At 36.6% G+C, this 24,549-nt stretch overlaps 1 protein-coding gene across 6 annotated transcripts in view; it reads right to left on the bottom strand.

Moving 5' to 3' along the window:
- LOC123688802 (semaphorin-1A) overlaps nucleotides 1–24,549 on the bottom strand; it is a 464,359-nt gene that overhangs the window by 23,199 nt on the left and 416,611 nt on the right. For all 6 annotated transcript variants that reach the window (XM_045627467.1, XM_045627472.1, XM_045627471.1 and 3 more), the window contains 2 exons: nucleotides 20,703–20,898; nucleotides 372–476 (listed from right to left, as the gene is read on the bottom strand). In XM_045627467.1, the coding sequence (XP_045483423.1) occupies nucleotides 372–476; nucleotides 20,703–20,898 (301 nt within the window). The remainder of the gene's footprint in view (nucleotides 1–371; nucleotides 477–20,702; nucleotides 20,899–24,549) is intronic.

Raw genomic sequence — 24,549 nt, 5'->3', positions numbered from 1 at the left:
CTAGATTCAAATTAGATAGTGAAAAGTATGCCTTAAAACTTGAGTATTTATTTTATTGCCTTTAAATTTGAGTATATTACCAAAATTTTTTTCTTCGGCAATATTAAACGTACATTACTGGAGGGGTTTTCAAATCAAGCAGTAATAAGATACACCAAATCGTCCCAGAGGGCGCAGTTGCCACCAACGCCATCCGTATACGAATCATCGTATCCAGTTACACACCTAAGTGCAAAACCCGGGCGCAGTGATACCAACTGTGCCGAACGATCTCAACCCCCCCTTCCCGTTACGCCCCTGAGGGACTCGGAAAAAGGGGCAAAATCGGACGCGTGGGCGTCGGCGATTACAATGTAAGAAAAGGAACTTACCGTTGAGACTCATCGAATCGTATTGTTCGGTCTGTAATGGTTCTCTGTAGATAATGGGGTCCATTCCGCTGAAATCTGCCACCGTGCCGGTGTAGAGGTCCCCGTCTGAAACAAAAGGCCCTTTGAAAACTCTTTTATATTTTCGGGTCGCGTCGTGAAATACGACCTTTGCGGGGTCGACGGGTGGAAAGGTGGGGGAGGGGGGACTTTCTAGGTCTTTTTTTTTTCTGGAGAGGACGGTGTCCGAATATCGATTCGGGGCGGTTTGGGGATGATGAGTTATGAGGATTGAATAATAGGTTGGATTTCGGAGATTGGCTGGAATATACAGGGTGTTTTATGAATAACTGCACATGATTTCAGAGTGTATGCAGGACAATTTGGATAGTCTTAATTAGTGGAGAAATTTTTTCTATTCTAGGATGATATGTGCATATTACTAAAAACTTCAACCTACATGAATAATTTTTGAATGCTTCCATAGATTTTCAAACAAATTTCAAAGAATAATACCCTGTACATCAAATTTTCAGAAACAAATATAAACGCTTATAAACTACAACAATAAACACTCTATCAAATAAGCATATATATCGTATTGACATTTTTTGAAGCATTTATCATCAAATGTACTTCAAATCATTGCAAATACGAAGCTGTGAAATCCATTGATTCATTTTGCACAAAAATAAAATTTTAAAATATCGCAGTAAGAACATGCTGGATATTTTATTTCGCACGAATACAAAAATTTCGGGATTCCAGATGTTGTGTGTTCTGTCTTGGTAATACTATCTCTTGATATGATTAATATTCATGCAAAGAACAGAGATGAAACACCATCAAACATCGCTTTGAGGGAAGTGAGATAGACGTAGGTATATTCGGGATGAGTTGAGTTAGGCATAAAATGTCTAAATTTGTATTTTGTAGGAAATAATACTGATATATTTTCATATTGTTGTGGTGTTTTCACTGTGACGTCATCATAGTTATTCAACTATGTTGATTGAATTCGAGAATACGATACAACAGCGACTTGAAAAATATTATTAAGCTAAAAAAAATATTATTAAACTAAAACCTTAACTCGATAGCAAGCTAGCATTTGCCACATACGTTAATGAAACTGGATTTTTCGAAACGATAAAAAATATTCAAAACTGTTTGATAAGATGGAATTCGTTGATCAGTTTAAGCAAATATAGATTCAGTATGAAGAAATCTGAGGCAGAAGCACATCGAATGCTCTCAAATACCTATGGTGGGGCCGCTATTAGTGAAAGAATGTGCCGAAAGAGTGGTTTCAACGCTTCAAGAACGGTGATTTTGACGACGAAGATCAGCATGGCGGTGGAAAAGAAAAGGTTCTCGAAGATGCAGCATTGGAGGCATTACTTGATCAAGATTCGTGTCAAACGCAACAAGAATTGGCAGGATCATTGGAAATGACGCATCAAGCCATTTCAAAACGCCTGAAAGTCATGGGAATGATTCAGAAACAAGGAAATTGGGTGCCGTACGAGTTGAAGCCGAGAGATGTTGAACGGCGTTTGTTTGATTGTGAACAGCTGCATTCACGGCAGAGACGGAAGGGATTTCTGCATCGAATTGTGACTGGAGACGAAAAATGGGTTCATTACGATAATCCCAAGCGCAGAAAATCATGGGGATATCCCGGCCAAGCTTTCACGTCGACGGCCAAACCGAATATTCACGTTTCCAAGGTCATGCTCGGTATTTGGTGGGACCAGCTCGGCGTAGTGTACTATGGATCGCTTCTAAAGATGACCAGTTTTTTCAACACGGGATTCGTACGCCGCCCGAAAGCTGGAAAACAGTAGTGGCGAATATCGGAAAAAACGGCGGATGCAAAGTCGTACGTCTATGTATATCAAATTGTCATTGTTTATTCATGCGGAATCATCCTCTAAAGTTTATCTTTTAAGTTTATAATTTCACAGCCTGCTTACATTCCAGAAGTGACAAAAAGAAAATTTCGGGGGACTTGAACAATTTTCCTCCTCGAACGATTCCAAAGGTTTAATATCGAGAATAACGAACCAAAATAGGAAACGATCGCCACAAAGCGGCGCACGGCGCAAAACACACTCATCTCCGGAATTGGGAAACTACAGAAAACAATATAATATCCCCGCTGAATGCGTAAATAGGACGAAGCGGTCAAAGGCCGAACTTTAATCACTACATCACGAAGTTGGCTCCTTGGTCGGAACGTGCCAGAACGCCGCAAATAAAACCGCCCCCGCCAAATCGACTGTTAACTTCATAACCGAATTAATAGTGCGCCCCCCCTCAAGCCGCAACCGAAGTAACTTCGCGACCCAGTCTCATGAGCGAATTCTATTAGGTGCTCCTCTTGTCGGGGATTTTTGTTTGTCCTGCAAGAATGCGCGTCACGTAAGGGAGATTTATGGCAGACATCTCACTATCGTATAGGGGGGGGGGATGGTTTTGTAAGAGGAGACCGGAAGTCGGGAAGGCTTCGGGGAGACATGTTCATCCCGTGTTATTGCATAGTCGAGACGTTTTCTGCGTTGGACTTTCTGTAGAAACGTTCTTTAACTTATTTATTACTATTTTCTTATAGAGTTGATTTCAACAGGTTCTCTTAGTGAGATCAGGATGAAGAAGAATTATCTGGTTCTTCATGGAGTGTCGATGCCAGCACACTTCGTACAGCAGCTTTGGCCTTGGTTTTATCCGCTGCTGAATTCTGTTGTTCTGTTTGGTTCAATAGTGCTAATGTTCATAGAATTGATGCACAGCTAAACGTTTCTATGAGAATTATCAGTGGAACTATTTGATCTACACCTTTACATTGGTTACCAGTGCTATCAAATATACTTCTGCCTCATATTCGTAGACAGGTTGCAGCCAAGAAATCTTGGGATAAATTTCATTACTACCCGAACTTATTTCCAGTTGTATCTTACCTCCCATATACTATAACTGCCAGGTTAAAGTCACGCAAACCTTTATGGATTAATACTTTCTTTCAATCTAATGAAAGTGACAAGCAAATTCGGCGTTTGGAATGGAGTTCTTGTAATGTTTTCAACAAAAGTTCAATCGTTGATCCTTCCGAGGAAGTTCCAGGTTTCAATCTCTCTGGGAAAATTTGGTGTAATTTCATTCGACTTAGGACTCGTCATGGTCGTTGCAAGAGTATGTTCTTCAAATGCCATTCTATTGGAAGATGTGAGTGTGGTGTAGAAGAAACCATTGACTACTTGGTGAAGCTAGCCATTCAGTTTCGGATTATCAAAAAAATGCTCCGGGGGAAGAAAGTTGGGTCTATTGAAGAAATGATTGCCGAGGATGAAGCCTATTTCTACAGCAAAGAGGAATCTTTTTACAGAAAAGGTATTGAAAAGTTGGAGTACAAGTATCACTCTTGAAGGTGACTGAGTCGAGAATAAAATAAAATTTTCAGGAGGAAATGAGTTTTCTACTGGTTAGGCCCGATAGCTATAGAGTAAAATGAAGAAATCATTCTCTGATAATTCCCAAAACAGGTAGATTCAACTATTCTCAAGGCACTTAAGTTCTTCTCATCAATATCGATGACTTTGTTTAAATTAAGATTAAATTAGAAGACTACCTTGACCTAAAGATCTATTGTGCATCTCCGTGCTATTTACCAGTGTGACAGTAATGTCTCAATGAAGTTTATTGCACTTCTGGGATGTACATTCATCACTTGTTCCGGTTTTAAAAACCAAGAACCAAGGTGTTGTAGCCTTTTCCGGTGAACAGCCTCACATTCGCATAGAAAGTGTATGGCTGTCTCAGTGGCTTCTTGACAGAAGCGACATGATCCTCAGACGCTTTTTCCATGTTATTCAAATGGTATTTTACGTTCTTTTGTTCCATTTCCTAACTGCCTCATCAATTGATGACTAGCTGGAAAGCGACAAAATGGTTCTGGCCCAGTGAAAGGGATTGACCTCCCTTCCCTGGCCAATCGGTCTGCCGTTTCATTGCCGGGTATTCTGGAGTGACCAGGCTGCCCTTCAAATACTCAATGGTTTTGGTTTTGTTTTCAACTGGAGAAAAATTCACAGAAAATCATTATTTTACTTCGTCCAGAGTTCGTTTTATTCTCTTAACTAATGTCATCACAGTATAGACAGTAGAAGTAGAAAAGAAGTAGTATGGACACCAGAATGGTACCTTGAGTTACCCCGTAGTTCACTTCATTAATGGAAAATTCATCGTATTCTCCACATTCGTAAATCCACAAGTCGACAGTTTTCCTTGAAGATGCATCACAATTTTTGATCAAGTCAATGTTGATCATCTTTACTTTTAATTCAATTCAAGTGAAGTGAAATTTCTGCTTTTTTTTTGATTGAAGACTTTTCAATACAATGCAGTGATCGACCTGAAAGGAAATATCCCACACAATTTAGCACCTAGAATCGGTAACAGCGAAACCAGCTTCATAACGGAATTAATACTGCTCCCCTCACTTAGCGTACCAGTACCATAAGCCGATTCTATTAGCTCCTCTTATCGGGATTTTTCGTTTGTCGCGGCCGAGAATGCGCGTCACGTAAGAGAGATTTACGACAGACATCTCAATATCGTACGACGCACGGTTTTGTAACAGAAGGGCCATTGTATTAAATTATGCAGGGAGGCCGACGGAATGGACCGTCGTAGATCTAGCTGGCGCGGTCCTTTATCCCGTCCGATGATTTATACGTCAATTTCTGTGTATTAGGCAAAGGCGACGCGTCGAAAAACTGGCCAAATACGCCGTGCAAAAATTATAGGGAGACCGTTGTTTCAGAAAACCTGGAAGTATGGAGTGAGGGTTGAGGAATGGGAGTTTTGGAACGGCCAGGACGAAGGACATTGCTGGAGGATCTTTTCCGTGGGAGGTGGAGGGACGGAAACTTGCCCGAAACCTCGGTTGGAGGTACCGAGTGCTCGGAACGGCTTTTGAATAATCGAAGGATCCCTACTATTGAACCCAATATTTTGTATTTGTGCCTAGCAAGTCGAATTTACCTCCACTTGGAACAAGTCGGCTGAGTTTGCATTCCTGCATTGGCACAGATGGAATGCCAACTGTGTAATAAAATTTATATGAGCAGCCATTTTTTTAGCGTCTAGAATAGCGTTTTACTCCAATGCAGTGGCCATGATGCTAGTTTTTTTTTTCAATTGGTAGATGGCATATTACATGCACACATATTCATTACATATACTTTACATGCAAAATATTCCTCTTTCCCGGAATATTAAAGATTTATTTTGTGGAAAACATTCGGACAATTGCCTGAAATTAGTTTATACCCGTAACCCGTCAACTATACTTCATTGATTTGAAGAAACCGTGAAACAGGAACATATTAGTTCTGAGCTCTGTTTTTCCAATACAGAGTGATTGAACTGTTATTGCAGAGAAAACATTCCTCGATAATTTCTGATTTGATTAGTATTTTTCAATAAAATCTTGTACAGGTGGTTGAAACTTAAAACACACACAATCGTGAAGAGATAAAAAGGAAATCAGGTACGTTTTCAGAAAACTTGTACTTTGTTGTGTAGATGAATATGTTTATCTTGTATATGTAATAATGAAAATGAATTAAATGAGTTGATGCCTGCCTATATACTTCATCAACATCAAGCTCATCCTGTCCACTGCTGAACAGAAGCCTCTCTTAAATGTCTTGTTAGATCTTGTACCTGAATCTAGTTTCCAGCCACTCTTTTGATGTCATCTGTTCACCGACTAGGAGGTCATCCTCTAATTTTGTAGGCCTCATGTCTTGGTCTTCACTCCACAAGTCTTTTTGCCCATCTTCCATAGTTCATTCTCGCTACATGACCAGCCCAGTTTAATTTGAGCTCCAAAATAGCCTCCACTGGGTCCCTTACTCCTGTTCGGTTCTTTATTGTTCGGTTTGGTATTCTATCTTCGAGGGTATTTCCCAGCACTGATCTTTCCATTCTCAGTTGCATCACATGGATTCTGTTGTTCTTTTTGGTCAATGTGAGTGTCTCAGCTCTATACGTTAGAACAGGCAAAACACACTGGAACTAATGTCCCAATGTGTTTAAAGAGGAAGGTATACATCCTATTTAAACACATTGGGACATTCTTAGTATACGCCACCCATGACAAACCTATTCTTCGTTGAATTTCATGGGTCTGGTTATCTCTGCTGATGATTTCATGATCCAAATATTTGTACAAATGCCTATATACCTACTTATCGAAACAATAATGTCGGAACACTGAAGCTATGAGGTTATGGGTATGTTTATGCGAATTGAATTCTGAAAAAAAAAGACTCAATATGACTATGTTGATACTGATGTGAAATACATTTCCAGTGTTAGGGAATTCAGCACAATTCACTATCCGAGAAAAACTACAACAAGAATCCACAATTACAGTTATTCAAGAGATAACAAAAAATACTTATGATGTCACCGTGAAAACATTGAAAATAAAAATATGAGAATATATTATCTCGTTTCCTACATAATACTAATTAAGAATTAAGATAATCTCTGAATCATTTTGAACACTCTTACTTGTACCCCTCCTTTCTCAAAGCGATGTTGAAAAGAAAATTGTTGTACTTTAGCGAGATGTTACTTTGCCAATATGTACAGTATGAAGTGCATTAATGAGATGTATCATTCAAAAATTCAGTACAAGGAAATATGAGTTTTTCTGATCTGAAAGTCTTTTGAAGAACGAACTAACAAGCGCTCATTTGACGTCAGTGCTTTTTACTCTTTTTTCATAAAAAAAGGACTAGAATCAGCAATCTCTCATCATTATTTTCCTAGTTCCTTCAGAACTGCAACAAAAAAAGCCGCATCGATCATTGTATGCAGAATCACATCAACTCAACAATGTACCGATGTAAATTCAACACTACGGACCGAAATTGCAAAATGCAGAGACGAAAACTCTCTCTCTCTGATCATACTCCGTCGAGACTGTTCCGGAAAACTAATTTACCTCAATTTCTGATGCGAAAGAAAGCAGAGAAACTGATGATATTGTTAGGAGTTCAACTGAAGCCCGGTTCCCAGCCTGAGCCTTATTCAATTTCTCGCAGCAATCTTATTATTCACTTGTTTTTACTTCTCTAAGAGAATTACTCTTTCTCTCGGGCTAATTTTATTCCTGTTTCACTTGGGTCGAATTTGATTGTTCCGAACATATTGTGATCTCTATCGAGAACATGGAAGTAATGGCTTTACAGTAAGGAATTGGATTTCATATATTTTTGCAGGTCAGGGTTCTGCATTTTGCTAATATACTTAAATAAATATTCCCTTCTCTCAAGATGATTGCGCTATTCTTTTGGGGAAGAGAATATTTATATTTGATCAATTCGTAATATAGTAAAAAGAAATCTATTATTTTCGAATGAAAAGCAAGGCTTCAATTACCATATTTAGAATGATTTTGGTCAAATATGAGCCGTCTTGTTCGATAACTTGTTGCCATTTTGAAGGTAATATCATTATGCCTCTCTCATAGAAGCCCTCTTTACTATTGGTAAAAAATTGAGACAGTCGATTTTCACGAGCCTCTGTTAAAGCGAATTTTTCTCCCGCAAAATTGTTCGCCATGAACAGGAACAGATGATAATCACTTGGTGCAAGGTCCGGACTATAAGGTGGATGCATAAGAACCTCCCAACCAAGCTCCCGGAGCTTCTGGCGAGTCACTTTCGATGTGTGTAGCCTGGCGTTGTCCTGATGGAACAAAATTTCTCTCCTATTGGCAAAATCTGGCCGCATCTGGACCATTTTTTCCTTATCCAATTGTTGACAGTAATAATTCCCTGCCAATTCCACTAAACACACAGCAAAACCTTCCTTGCCGTCAATCCTAGCTTGGCCACCGTTTCCGCCGATCATCGCGTTTCAACCACGACCGTTTTGGCTTGATGTTGTCGTAAGTGATCCACTTTAATTCACCAGTCAACAACCACTTCAAAAATGATTCGATTTTGTTGCGATTCAACAGTGAATCGCAGATGGATATTCGGTCCATGAAGTTTTTCTTGCGTCAACTCGTGTGAAACCTATAAAAAGCTTCTTCTTGAGACCAGCCTTATGAAAATGAGTCCAAACGGTTTTTGTGCAATCTTCAGCCCCTAGGCAATCGAAACAAAGCTTACATGACGGTCGGACTCGACAATGTACATGACTTCATTGACACTTTCGAAAATTGGCCTTTTAGTGCGTGGTGCATCTTTGACGAAACCAAAATTGTGCAGCACGGTCTGTTAAAGTATTAGGGCCATAAACGCTATCTACATTTTCAGCCACCTGGCGTGCATATTCACCTATATCGAAAGAAAACTGTAAAATTTAGAATATTTCCGCTTAGCCAGAGTCAATTTTTGATGGGCACTCCAACCAAACTGAGTCCACTCATCACAAAACTATCACAAAAGTTTTTGTAGTACGAAATCTGATCTTTCTAACGCCAATCTGGAACCCGATGGAACTCATACAACGCGATATACAGATAACTAATGCCATCTATGGAAAAATAGATATTGATAACATATAAATAATAATTATAAATTTCTCAGTATAGATATGTAGTATACTGTTTATTAGAAGTGTAAGTGTGACTTTTCCTTGAGACAGCTTCAGAAGAGCCACAAATAGTGCTCTTTTTCTCCGAATAAACATTTTTTCCATAAAGTTTGATACTAGGATTGTGCCATCTTGTCGAAATGAGAAGAACATACTGGTGTGAACATAGATAGCAACGGGTTCTACCAACGATTTTAGCAAAGATCTTTTTTCATCTTGTAGGACTTTGAAATATTTGATAATGATGAAGGGGTGATTTCGGAGTTATTGTGTTCAATTGGAAGATTCAAAATTACAGACATCGTAACTGAATGATGCAGCGTTTAGGGAACGAGTGTCCAAAACAGAACGTTAAAACTTTCATCAACAACTGAGTGCTTGTTCCCGATTTGTCCCAAATAAATTCAACCCATCGGACGTTTGAATTCGAGAAGTAATAACTTACAATCATATCTATTGATTCCCGTAACCCCATCCCAAGCCAGTATTCACGCCATAACCTCACTTCGCTGTGTGAATCTAACCGTCCGGAGACCACCTGCCAGGCTCACTTGATTGAGTCAATGAATATTCATTCGGCCGGCTCAAATATTCCGCGATCTGCAAATTGGCCATGCTGCTGATGAATTAACCCCAAATGACCGACACCTTTGACAAGGGGTGAACGCAAACATGTCTGGCATTGGGCCGCTCATATTTACCGACCTGAATTTCCCGTAAGGAACCTGTCAGTTTCCTGTGGGAGGATCGGAATGGCCTGTGGCCGCCATAGGATGTCTGGCTCGATTTCCTCCAAAGGAGGAAATTCGCCCCTTTATCATCGGGGGAAATGAATCGTTCGATGTTACCGTCCGATTAGGGCGGGTTTGGAGGGAGATATTAAATTGCGAAAATCATCTTGTACTTTCTCATTAGCGGAGTTTCGTGTCTTAAATCTAACAATGACGATCATCAATCAACTTAATGGCGAACTGATTGATGATCTTCTACTACAGATTTTAATGTCTCATGACAGATTCGTATCATGGCAAGAAGGATGAATACGAAACCATATGATAATGGATTTTTCATGGAATATAGCAAACTGATAAAAAACGATTTTATATACCTAGAAAAATAAGGGTAAATCACAGAATTCAGCAGTTTTTGAACGCTCGTTCATTCATGCTCCAATTGCAGCCTTGGGGATCACATATAGGTATATATATGGGCTGTGATATTCTGCATAGACAATTCAAGAAGAATATTGAAATATTTCAGCCAATATAGACTTAAAAATTAAGTCTACTTGATGAGGGCAATGTAATATAAATATCAAAATTATGACATACCTATTATCATTTTTACAAATAATTATCAATCCAAATCTTTGATTCCAATAACGTTAGCTTACTTCTTATTATCGTTACTTTGAAGTGATAAATGATATTTATATTAGATTGTTTTCATCAAGTAGACTCATTCGACTTTAAAAATTCGAAGGAATCATATGATTAGAGTCACTATAAACCTAAAGAGAGTATTAAATTCTCGTAAATTGGTATTTAAATTGTAAATGATGATTTGCATATCTATTTCACAGAAGAGTAAGGAAGCAGATCTACGACTAACTGTTGAGATTGCTATCTTTGTAAATTTTACCAGGAAAAACCTTCCTTTCAGTTAGCCTGATGCAAGTTAGTGAAATTAATATACAAGTAGTGAATTTGCAAATTCAGTAAGTTTTTTGTGCTTAAGACTCTGAGGAAGAGAAGAAGAATATTAAAATTCCGAAACGTAAGTCTGTCTTTATGTTAATTAAGTTATTCAGCTGTTTATTCAGTTGTAGTTTTGGATAATTTATTTTTCTTTTGGTTGGTTTCAATATTTTGTCAGTTGGAATTGTATTTCTTGACAAAAAAAAGAGAAAGAATTTCAAGCTGAACCTCGAATTCTTCTCGGAATTCTTCATCAATGAGAAGAATCCAATTCAATACCATTCTCGGTTCCATATTTGAAAATATTCGGTCAAATTGATAAATCTGAAATGAGCGCACCTAACCTATTGAAAAGGAGATGACGGGTATGGAGTATCGCTCAGTTTTAGAAGAGAAGTAGAGGAAAAAATTGCATTCTCTGACTTTTTACATTTGAAAGGCATTGCAAATTACACATTTTTCATATCATTATTCTACTCGAAAACAATTTGAGAAGGTAAAAAAAGAAGTTCTTTTCGAAGTAATAACATGCCACGATAATATTGTCATGATATTATTTCCTTATTGATAACCTCTGAGTAATTCCATTGAATACTTCAAATTACAATGAAAAATGTCTCATGAGGACTTGGGACATATAGAAAAATGGTCGCACCCTTTATAATTCATCATTTCTTTCCCTAATGATTCATCTGAATAAAATATGATTTATTCAATTACTCCCCCTACTAAATTAACGATATCGCAGCAACCTCCTCAAAAACATACATATCCCGATATAATATAATAAATCACGCAAAGAAGGAGATAAAGAAATCTGTATCGTTCCACTTCCCCCATTTCGAATGCATTATTCAGAGCTGCGCTCTTGCTCCCCCTTGCAGAAATTAAGAAAACATTCTGCACCGCAGATAGTTTACTTTCGCAGATTGATAATGTTCCATAAAACATCATATCAATGTTCCCTTTGTATGACTCGAGAATGCGATAAAACCTGCATTCCCTCCGTCTGGAGAGGTTCTTTTGTGTTATGTTCCCTCTTTTTTCCTTGATCTGCATGAATGTAGACCTCAGAACTGAGGTATTTTCATTAATTCTTTTGAGAAAAAACTTACTTAGACTAGGGTTGCCTTTTGTAGAGGGATTTACAATAAAAACTTAGCCATTACTAAAAATATAATTAAACACGCTTCAACAACGCTATGAAATTCTCAGAATTCACTACAAAATGGTGAAAATTTTGCAGTCACAGTTCTCAAAACTGTATCACATTTGGGTTGCCGTGAATTAACTTCTTGGCCGGCAATAGTGCAGCTGGTGGAACAAATTAGTGCTGTGAAGAATCGAATCAGTTCAAAAACAACTGAGAACTTTGCTGCTGTAGTCCATGGTGTTGACGAAAACCCTGGTTTGTCGAACACGCTATCGGGCTATGATTAGATAATGATTTTTTATGATTGGAATTGTAAGATATTGATGAGGACGACGTTTATTTTAAACACAAGGCTCTACATAGCACACAAGCTACGAAAAATAGCGATTTTGCAAGAAAAAATTCCTGCCCGTGTTATTTCTTCATCTTGTGACATCTTTTAGACATTTTTCTTTAGTTTCACGTGAAATATGAGGTATATTTCAATGATCCACAATCGATTCAAGACCTTGAAGATAGAAATCGTCAAGTTATCGAGGACATAGAGCTGCAAATTGGTCATGGCAAATTTCTTGAACAGGATATGGTACTGCAAACGTAGCCGTGGCTGCCATTTGTCTTATATCTTTTTGCATCATTAATGGCAAACCTATTCCTTTAAAATAAAATAAACATCCATTGATTCCTTTCAAAAATACTCATTTTTTTATATCAAAATGAAACCTCTTATTGAAAAACTCTTTATGAAAAGTTACATAGAAATCTGAACTGTCTACAGTCAAAGTAATACAGGGAAGCTAATTGTTGAAGAATTCTAGCCGTTTCCAAGAATATCTCCAATTGGAATCCCGCCGAGAATTGCTGATGGCTTTTTCTAGAACCATTCCGATAAGTTCGATCATAGCAGCCAGCGGAGTCTTAATATTAATGACGTGTCTCTCGTAGACAGGAACATAATCAATTTATCGGCTACTATCGGACCCCGATATTATCCTGTTCGGAAAAAGTAACGAGCCTGTCACCCCATAACCGATAACTGGTGAATTATGATGGCGATACTTAATGAAAAAAATTTTCGAGATATTGCAGTTTGTTGCAACCGTCGTTTTTTCCAATTCGCGGGGAATTTGAACTTTTCGATGAGAATCGACGTAATGACAATAGGAATTTTTTCGAATAACCGACTATTATTCTTAGAAAGCATCAGGGAAAAAACCTCGAGGTTTTTTATTTACAGCAAATTTGAGACAAATGTTTTGAAATATTTAAGCTATTGAGGAAATAGCAAAATATAGTCTACCATTGTAAAAAAATAGAATGACAACTTGTGAATATGTCAGTTACTCGCACGTAAGAGGTGAAAGGTCAAATTTTTTGATGAATGTATAAACTAAATATTGTGTCAGAACTTTCACTATTTGATATAAACTGTTCATATATGCCTTTTTGTCTAGAAATACAATTCCAACTGACGAAATAACAGAATAAATAGAAAAATAAATTATCCAGAACTATACAATTGAGTAAACGGCTATTAAATTGAAATTAATTTTTATATCTTTCAATACAAACTCACAACTTGTGTATTCATTTGACTGAATTGTATTTGAGAATTCTCTGGTGAGCTTCACAGATATAGCATTCTCAACAGGTATTCATAGATATCCTCTCTTACTCTTTTGTTAAATGGATATACAAATCACCTTTTACAATTGAAATGATAATTTTAGGGAATTGTGAAGGTTTTAGCAAATGATGTCATAATTTTGATATTACTATTAAATTGCTTTCATCAAGTGAACTTAATTGATCTATAATTCAAATAAATCATAAATATCGATTAGAGTCATTGTCAACCAAAAGATAAAATTAAAGTTTCTAAGATCGTTATTTTCATTTAAAATGATGATATGTATATCCATTTCACAGAAGAGTAAGAGGGAAGGTTTATTACTATCTGTTGGGAATATTATCTCTGTAAACTTTCGTATGATTTTTTCTTAATAGAACTCATTTATTACATATGAATGATTTCTTTGTTCACATTATGCCGAAGGGTCATGAAGTATTTATATTATGCCCAAGGGAATAATAAATTAAATAATGACATTGGTAACTACCTTGTAAAATCAAAATAACATACTCGTACTTTTGGCAACTCCATTTTTTTTTAAGATTTACGATAATGCATCTCTTTATTTTGAAAATATCCGAAGTGAGAGCATTTTTCTAAACAAAAAAAATGGAATCGTTAGCAACGGATTCTCAATTCGGCCGTTACCAATGTACCATGTACACGACTAGCTTAGAAGTAGGCTAACATAAAGTTTGCTTGCAGTAAAACAGAGATATAGCGTTACTTTTTTCAGTTAATATTTTTTCATTATTAATGCGATAAATGAACGTCACTGAATAATATGTATGAATTCGAAAAAAATTCTTAAGAAATCTCAATAATTTCATTGTACAAATGATGAAACAATAATTATTTTATCTTCTTGGAACATTTCTTCATTCTGAAACGATTATTACTGAACCGTTAGCACCAAACCCCAATTTGACCGTTGCCAATTTCTTGTACACGACTAGTTGTGACCACAACATTCATCTCCGTCCTAACAACCTCGACGTTCGCTCGCATCACAGCACATAGATGTTTCGGAGCTCGTTCGTACAACGGAGTCAAAACCCACCAAAGACTGATTTCGTCGGACGTCCGAACGTCCTCCATCTCATTCGATCTAATAAATTCCCGGCGACAGAGGACGTTCATTTATCACCGAGCACAACTCATTGGGAAAAACTCGAGTAATAAGAGTTTGTCTTGTGCTAAGGGAATAATGTACAATGTTAATCCTTTTATTGGTAACTTCACAATAAAATCAACAAACAAACTGGTATGACATAAAAGTTATTTTTGGCAACTATTTTTTGAAGATTTACGATAATGCATCTCTTCATTTTGAGAATATCATCAGAAGTGAGAGCATTTTTCTGAACAAGAAAAAAATTGGATCATTAGCAACGGATTCGACCGTAGCCAATGTCATGTACACCACTAGTTGGCGATCGGCCAAATATAACCTAAAGTCCGCTCGCAGCAAAACACAGAGATGTAGCTTCACTTTCTTCAGTTGCTATTTTTTCATTATTGATGCGATAAATGAACGTTACTGAATAATTTGTGTGAATTGATGGTGAAGAACCTACCCCTTGTGAGCCATCTGGTCACCCATTTGTTAACGGGTAATCCTTTCTTTCTATTCTTAAATAAATCCGTTAGAAATTTGGCGCCCAACGTGGGGCCCCTCCTATTTAAATTGAGATGTGAAGCCCTCTATTATATTGGTGATTCCTTCAATTATTAGGTGATCGGGCATTCAAATTACCTTTATTTCATTTAAAGATTAATTTTGTATTGAGGGTGAAGAACCTACCCCTTATGAGCTAGCTGGTCACCGTTCTGTTAACGGGCAATTCTTTTTTTTCTATTCTCAAATAAATCCGTTACAAATTTGGCGCCCAACGTGGGGCCCCTCCAATTTAAATTTTTGATAAATTTTCAGTAATTCTTTGAACCTTGGAGTTTTTTCCATTCTATTCAGATTCTGGGTGAATTTATAGAGTTGGAATATTTGGTTTCATACTTTCATTCAATTGAACGGAGTCAAAACCCACCAAAGAGACTGATTTCGTCGGACGTCCGAACGTCCTCCATTCCATTCGATCTAATAAATTCGCGGCGACAGAGGACGTTCATTTATCACCGAGCACAACTCGTTGGGAAAAAGTCGAGTAATAAGAGTTTGTCTTGTGCTGAGGGAATAATGTACAATGTTAATCATTTCATTGGTAACTTCACAATAAAATCCACAAAGAAACTGGTATGACATAAAAGTTATTTTTGGCAACTATTTTTTGAAGATTTACGATAATGCATCTCTTCATTTTGAGAATATCATCAGAAGTGAGAGCATTTTTCTGAACAAAAAAAAAATTGGATCATTAGCAACGGATTCGACCGTAGCCAATGTCATGTACACCACTAGTAGGCGATCGGCCAAATATAACCTAAAGTCCGATCGCAGTAAAACACATAGATATGGCTTCACTTTCTTCAGTTGCTATTTTTTCATTATTAATGCGATAAATGAACGTTACTGAATAATTTGTGTGAAATGATGGTGAAGAACCCACCCCTTGTGAGCCATCTGGTCACCCTTTTGTTAACGGGTAATCCTTTTTTTCTATTCTTAAATAAATCCGTTAGAAATTTGGCGCCCAACGTGGGGCCCCTCCTATTTAAATTGAGATGTGAAGCCCTCTATTATATTGGTGATTCCTTCAATTATTAGGTGATCGGGCATTCAAATTACCTTTATTTCATTTAAAGATTAATTTTGTATTGAGGGTGAAGAACCTACCCCTTATGAGCTAGCTGGTCACCGTTCTGTTAACGGGCAATTCTTTTTTTTCTATTCTCAAATAAATCCGTTACAAATTTGGCGCCCAACGTGGGGCCCCTCCAATTTAAATTTTTGATAAATTTTCAGTAATTCTTTGAACCTTGGAGTTTTTTCCATTCTATTCAGATTCTGGGTGAATTTATAGAGTTGGAATATTTGGTTTCATACTTTCATTCAATTGAACGGAGTCAAAACCCACCAAAGAGACTGATTTCGTCGGACGTCCGAACGTCCTCCATTCCATTCGATCTAATAAATTCGCGGCGACAGAGGACGTTCATTTATCACCGAGCACAACTCGTTGGGAAAAAGTCGAGTAATAAGAGTTTGTCTTGTGCTGAGGGAATAATGTACAATGTTAATCATTTCATTGGTAACTTCACAATAAAATCCACAAAGAAACTGGTATGACATAAAAGTTATTTTTGGCAACTATTTTTTGAAGATTTACGATAATGCATCTCTTCATTTTGAGAATATCATCAGAAGTGAGAGCATTTTTCTGAACAAAAAAAAAATTGGATCATTAGCAACGGATTCGACCGTAGCCAATGTCATGTACACCACTAGTAGGCGATCGGCCAAATATAACCTAAAGTCCGATCGCAGTAAAACACATAGATATGGCTTCACTTTCTTCAGTTGCTATTTTTTCATTATTAATGCGATAAATGAACGTTACTGAATAATTTGTGTGAAATGATGGTGAAGAACCCACCCCTTGTGAGCCATCTGGTCACCCTTTTGTTAACGGGTAATCCTTTTTTTCTATTCTTAAATAAATCCGTTAGAAATTTGGCGCCCAACGTGGGGCCCCTCCTATTTAAATTGAGATGTGAAGCCCTCTATTATATTGGTGATTCCTTCAATTATTAGGTGATCGGGCATTCAAATTACCTTTATTTCATTTAAAGATTAATTTTGTATTGAGGGTGAAGAACCTACCCCTTATGAGCTAGCTGGTCACCGTTCTGTTAACGGGCAATTCTTTTTTTTCTATTCTCAAATAAATCCGTTACAAATTTGGCGCCCAACGTGGGGCCCCTCCAATTTAAATTTTTGATAAATTTTCAGTAATTCTTTGAACCTTGGAGTTTTTTCCATTCTATTCAGATTCTGGGTGAATTTATAGAGTTGGAATATTTGGTTTCATACTTTCATTCAATTGAACGGAGTCAAAACCCACCAAAGAGACTGATTTCGTCGGACGTCCGAACGTCCTCCATTCCATTCGATCTAATAAATTCGCGGCGACAGAGGACGTTCATTTATCACCGAGCACAACTCGTTGGGAAAAAGTCGAGTAATAAGAGTTTGTCTTGTGCTGAGGGAATAATGTACAATGTTAATCATTTCATTGGTAACTTCACAATAAAATCCACAAAGAAACTGGTATGACATAAAAGTTATTTTTGGCAACTATTTTTTGAAGATTTACGATAATGCATCTCTTCATTTTGAGAATATCATCAGAAGTGAGAGCATTTTTCTGAACAAAAAAAAAATTGGATCATTAGCAACGGATTCGACCGTAGCCAATGTCATGTACACCACTAGTAGGCGATCGGCCAAATATAACCTAAAGTCCGATCGCAGTAAAACACATAGATATGGCTTCACTTTCTTCAGTTGCTATTTTTTCATTATTAATGCGATAAATGAACGTTACTGAATAATTTGTGTGAAATGATGGTGAAGCACCCACCCCTTGTGAGCCATCTGGTCACCCTTTTGTTAACGGGTAATCCTTTTTTTCTATTCTTAAATAAATCCGTTAGAAATTTGGCGCCCAACGTGGGGCCCCTCCTATTTAAATTGAGATGTGAAGCCCTCTATTATATTGGTGATTCCTTCAATTATTAGGTGATCGGGCATTCAAATTACCTTTATTTCATTTAAAGATTAATTTTGTATTGAGGGTGAAGAACCTACCCCTTATGAGCTAGCTGGTCACCGTTCTGTTAACGGGCAATTCTTTTTTTTCTATTCTCAAATAAATCCGTTACAAATTTGGCGCCCAACGTGGGGCCCCTCCAATTTAAATTTTTGATAAATTTTCAGTAATTCTTTGAACCTTGGAGTTTTTTCCATTCTATTCAGATTCTGGGTGAATTTATAGAGTTGGAATATTTGGTTTCATACTTTCATTCAATTGAACGGAGTCAAAACCCACCAAAGAGACTGATTTCGTCGGACGTCCGAACGTCCTCCATTCCATTCGATCTAATAAATTCGCGGCGACAGAGGACGTTCATTTATCACCGAGCACAACTCGTTGGGAAAAAGTCGAGTAATAAGAGTTTGTCTTGTGCTGAGGGAATAATGTACAATGTTAATCATTTCATTGGTAACTTCACAATAAAATCCACAAAGAAACTGGTATGACATAAAAGTTATTTTTGGCAACTATTTTTTGAAGATTTACGATAATGCATCTCTTCATTTTGAGAATATCATCAGAAGTGAGAGCATTTTTCTGAACAAAAAAAAAATTGGATCATTAGCAACGGATTCGACCGTAGCCAATGTCATGTACACCACTAGTAGGCGATCGGCCAAATATAACCTAAAGTCCGATCGCAGTAAAACACATAGATATGGCTTCACTTTCTTCAGTTGCTATTTTTTCATTATTAATGCGATAAATGAACGTTACTGAATAATTTGTGTGAAATGATGGTGAAGAACCCACCCCTTGTGAGCCATCTGGTCACCCTTTTGTTAACGGGTAATCCTTTTTTTCTATTCTTAAATAAATCCGTTACAAATTTGGCGCCCAACGTGGGGCCCCTCCTATTTAAATTGAGATGTGAAGCCCTCTATTATATTGGTGATTCCTTCAATTATTAGGTGATCGGGCATTCAAATTACCTTTATTTCATTTAAAGATTAATTTTGTATTGAGGGTGAAGAACCTACCCCTTATGAGCTAGCTGGTCACCGTTCTGTTAACGGGCAATTCTTTTTTTTCTATTCTCAAATAAATCCGTTACAAATTTGGCGCCCAACGTGGAGCCCCTCCAATTTAAATTTTTGATAAATTTTCAGTAATTCTTTGAACCTTGGAGTTTTTTCCATTCTATTCAGATTCTGGGTGAATTTATAGAGTTGGAATATTTGGTTTCATACTTTCATTCAATTGAACGGAGTCAAAATCCACCAAAGAGACTGATTTCGTCGGACGTCCGAACGTCCTCCATCTCATTCGATCTAATAAATTCGCGGCGACAGAGGACGTTCATTTATCACCGAGCACAACTCGTTGGGAAAAAGTCGAGTAATAAGAGTTTGTCTTGTGCTAAGGAAATAATGTACAATGCTAATCATTTTATTGGTAACTTCACAATAAAATCAACAAACAAACTGGTATGACATAAAAGTTATTTTTGGCAACTATTTTTTGAAGATTTACGACAATGCATCTCTTCATTTTGAGAATATCATCAGAAGTGAGAGCATTTTTCTGAACAAAAAAAAAAAAAATTGGATCATTAGCAACGGATTCGACCGTAGCCAATGTCATGTACACCACTAGTAGGCGATCGGCCAAATAAAACCTAAAGTCCGCTCGCAGCAAAACACAGAGATATAGCTTCAGTTTCTTCAGTTGCTATTTTTTCATTATTAATGCGATAAATGAACGTCACTGAATAATTTGTGTGAATTGATGGTGAAGAACCTACCCCTTGTGAGCCATCTGGTCACCCATTTGTTAACGGGTAATCCTTTTTTTTCTATTCTTAAATAAATCCGTTACAAATTTGGCGCCCAACGTGGGGCCCCTCCTATTTAAATTGAGATGTGAAGCCCTTTATTATATTGGTGATTCCTTCAATTATTAGGTGATCGGGCATTCAAATTACCTGGCGCGCCCTTTATTTTATTTATTTAAAGAATAATTTTGTATTGAGGGTGAAGAACCTACCCCTTATGAGCTAGCTGGTCACCCTTCTGTTAACGGGCAATTCTTTTTTTTCTATTCTCAAATAAATCCGTTACAAATTTGGCGCCCAACGTGGGGCCCCTCCAATTTAAATTTTTGATGAATTTTCAGGAATTCTTTGAACCTTGGAGTTTTTTCCATTCTATTCAGATTCTGGGTGAATTTATAGAGTTGGAATATTTGGTTTCATACTTTCATTCAATTGAACGGAGTCAAAACCCACCAAAGAGACTGATTTCGTCGGACGTCCGAACGTCCTCCATTCCATTCGATCTAATAAATTCGCGGCGACAGAGGACGTTCATTTATCACCGAGCACAACTCGTTGGGAAAAAGTCGAGTGATAAAAGTTTGTCTTGGGGGGTGGCGGCCAGCGCCAGCTAGCAGCGTTCGTTAGCGAGAAAGAAAACCAGTGGGCATGATATTGTTTGAGCAAGTAATGGGCCTGTCACTTACCAACATAGATAGCGGTTGAGTTATGATGTGGATCGTAGGGGCAAACGGCCTGGCCCGGCTTCTCCTTCACCATCGTGTAATTTCCAGGGTGGATCCCGTATTCCCTGCAAACCGGCTTGAAGGCGTTGGTGCCGCATAACAATAGGCGGTCGTTCGTGTTCCTCGCCAAGATCCTGATGTAGTTCTGACAGTTTTCCTGGAGCAAAATGAAAATTTAGGGTAACGGATCGGGGGGGTATATTGATGGTTTTCCGCTTTCTTTTCCGGGTTTTCCGGGCGGAAGCGGATTTTGTTATCGGCTCATCTAAATTCATGTTTTTTTTCTGTCGCGCTGCGGAGGATACGGCAATATAACTCCTCTTTTTTAAAACACTTTTCGTGATTAAATCGGACTTTTATTATATTCGGGGGCGAGTTTTTTATTTTCACATTAAATATAATGATAAATAATAAATCGAATGAAACATTTTTACAAGAACAATTATAATTCTGATAGTGTACAGGGTGTCCCAAATTTGATGCGGACTGAAAGCATCTCGAGAACTATAAGACTTGGAGAAAAAATCTTCGAGAACACTTGATCTCTTTTTTCGACTTAATAAAAAATCAGAAAGCAGATCATAGATGTATTGATTCGTTCATATTCGAGTTACAAGGCGTTTCTGAAAAATGACTGTTTCAAATATTTCGGTATTTATCTTCGTTTCTGTTCGAGAAATTCGAAAAATTCTAAAACGTTTTTAGTCAGTAATTTTAACGTTTTATATGCTACTCATAACTGATCATAGAAATTAATGACCGTTTTGGAGATATGGAGAAGGGTTGGTGTTTTTTTAAATCGAACACTCTATATATTATTTGATTATAAGTTTGCAATGGGAAACAAATTAATTAAATTTCAAAGTAAATGAAAAATATTTATTTATAACAGAAACGGATGACAATTTTGAGAAACCGGTAACTAGATGCTTCCCGACAAATCTGCGTTGAGAAATATGGTGTTCAATCTGAAAATTGCAAGCTCTCTTCTATATCTCTAAAACGGTAATTAACTTCTATGATCTATTATGAGTATCTTATGAACCATAAAAATTACTGAAAAAAAGTTTCAGAATTTTTTAAATATCTCGAACAGAAATCAAGATATAGAGAAATATTTGAAACAGTAATAAATAAATAATAAATAAATAGTCCTCCAAGATTTATCCTTTAAGTCTTATAGCTGTGGAGATGCTCTCAGTGAGCATCGAATTTGGGACATCATGTACTTTCACCATATGAAAATCATTCAAAAGAGTAGGTCTATATTAATAATATTTATATTAATTTCAAAATTCTCCATGTGGAAAATAAAAGTAACACTCTTACGGAGGGTTTTATAAAACTTTTATCAACGTGATTAGCTTGATCAAAACATTTTTATGTTTAATTACAGTTCATTCTTGACACTTCTATAGATTTCAGACTACAATCAACCAGTTGATCCGTCAATTAAAGTTTTATGAAACCCATAGTTAGAATCTCTAGACATTGTGATTTTCAACCCCGTATATCGGTCACGTATTTCCAAATATTATAGTATCGCTTTGTGTCTAGCTCAACATAAAGTAAACAGTGTCAATTGTTAAGTACCCTCATTGTCAAATAATTCATTCAATTTAACTGGTAGTTAATTAATGAATATCTATAATTGAGTGATAACAAAGTGATTATATCATTTCCATTAAATGGATTTTAAAAATTCAGTACAACTGTTCGGAATTGGGAGGATAAAGAGGAACTAACTCATATTCAGGACGAGTTTCAATATAATAATATATTGAAGCTTGTAATTGCATATTATGTAATTGCCAGTTATTCAACATATTTGAAGTTCAATGAGGCACTTTAGATAATATTCATACGAATCAAAAACTATTTGGTTTTTACTGGTTGCTGATAGTAACAATACTTTTCACGTTCTTTGTTATTTTTCATTCCGACTCTTCGACTAGCTTAAAAAAAATAAAATAAACAGACATTCATCCAATTAAGAGCAGCGGATAGAAGTTAATTGGGTCAATCAGATCATCCGATGGAAATGTCGAAGTTCTCTCAACAAAATAGGTTGAAGCTGGATGTGCGAAATGAGATGTAGCACTATTCTGTTGAAACCACGTGCTTCGAAGCTTAATCGTTTTCTGAAAATACTCGGATTAACCGAGTCCAACTTACATGAACCTCGGCTAATGGACATTTCAGGTCCATCACTTCCAGAGAACAAATCAATATGCTCTCGTGAGCAGATGATACGTCTCTACTTTTGTCTTTTTTTATCTCCTGCGGAAGGTGGGGAACAATTCGATCAATATCATTCAAATGGACTATTGCTTGAAAGAGACGAATTCCTTGGAATGATTTTCGAACACCCAGGATTTCCTTCCAATAATATGTAACTTGAGAATGTTAGTTTCGAATGCAACAGAATGGCGAATGCGCCAGTCACAGAATCCAACAGAAGACTTAGTTCATTACGGTCTCAAATATAATAACATTTTTTCAAAATTAGACGTAATTTGGATATTCGAAAAAATGAAAAGGAGAACTGAGAATATTGCTGAATCAATTTTAATGAATGGTAGTAGTTTTCGGATCATTAAATTGAATTGGCAAAGTTTCGATTTTTCACCTTGTTTCGTTGAGATATTACGTAGTAGGGAGATTTTACTTAATCTTCATGAGAAATATGAATTGCTTTCAGTAATCTATTTTCAACTTTTCGAAGCAAGTAAATTCTGCCAATTTGAAGTATTATATAAGACTGTTTGCGGTTTGAACCGAAAAAATGGACAAGACGTTCATGTGAAGATAATGAACTTGGACATTTCGAATTCATCAAGACTCGAAATTTTCAAATAACAACCTATATTTTTTACTATTTCAGTCAATTTTACGTATACAAAGAGGGGGAGGTTACTTAAGCAAACCCTATACCTAAAATGAGAACTTTAAGAGTTATCGAGAAAAAACATGAATCAAGGAAAAACCGCTATTTGGAAAAGGGTGGATTAGTTTGCGATTTCTGGATAACATAGAAAGAAAATGAAAGTCGATGTTTCGATAACTGAATTTGTCATTTCTTGAATTGGAATTATTAATTATTCGTAATTCAAAATTTTAGATTATAGATACTTAACAATCCGAACGAACAATTTATTACAATTCATAAAATATCAAATTCAGTTATGGAAATATCGACTTCTACACCACGTACATTTTTGGTCCAAACCGTAAAAAGTCTTATAATACTACATATTGATAGAATCGAAAATGACAAAGGTTTTTTCGAAACAAAATTTTTTCTGCAGACATATTCGAAAAATTGTGAGTCCTTGTCACAACAATTTTGTTTATAAGAATCTCATTAACTCATGAACCGTTGCGTTCATATCCAAGGAAAATTACTGAAATTGTCATCAAATAAGCTATCTAATGATGCAATGATATACTGGGTGTGCCATTTGAAATAACAAAGTAGTGGTCTGTTTCCGGTACAACTGAAAGTTGTAGAGACTTTAAAATATTTAAAAGAGAAAAAGCATCGTTTTAAACCCCAATATGCAAATCTTCAGCACAAAATTATGATTTTTCTATAAACGTATAATAGGCCATCGCGGTGAATTACCCTGTATAATGTAATATCATGGTGGGTTCACGTGAAGGTTGCTGAAATATGCGAATTCGGCATGTCGAGTGCTTCAGGAAAGATATAATGTTAAACAGTTCTAAATTGATCTTGCTAATGGGGAGTTTTCTATTAAAAAAATTTCATGATAGAATCTCAACCAATTATTCCAATATGTTTAAT

This window comes from Harmonia axyridis, chromosome 1 (assembly GCF_914767665.1).
Source record: "Harmonia axyridis chromosome 1, icHarAxyr1.1, whole genome shotgun sequence".
Classification (NCBI taxonomy): Eukaryota; Metazoa; Arthropoda; class Insecta; order Coleoptera; family Coccinellidae; genus Harmonia; species Harmonia axyridis.
Note: the sequence above shows the minus strand (reverse complement) of the source record. Positions and strands in the feature narration are given on the sequence as shown.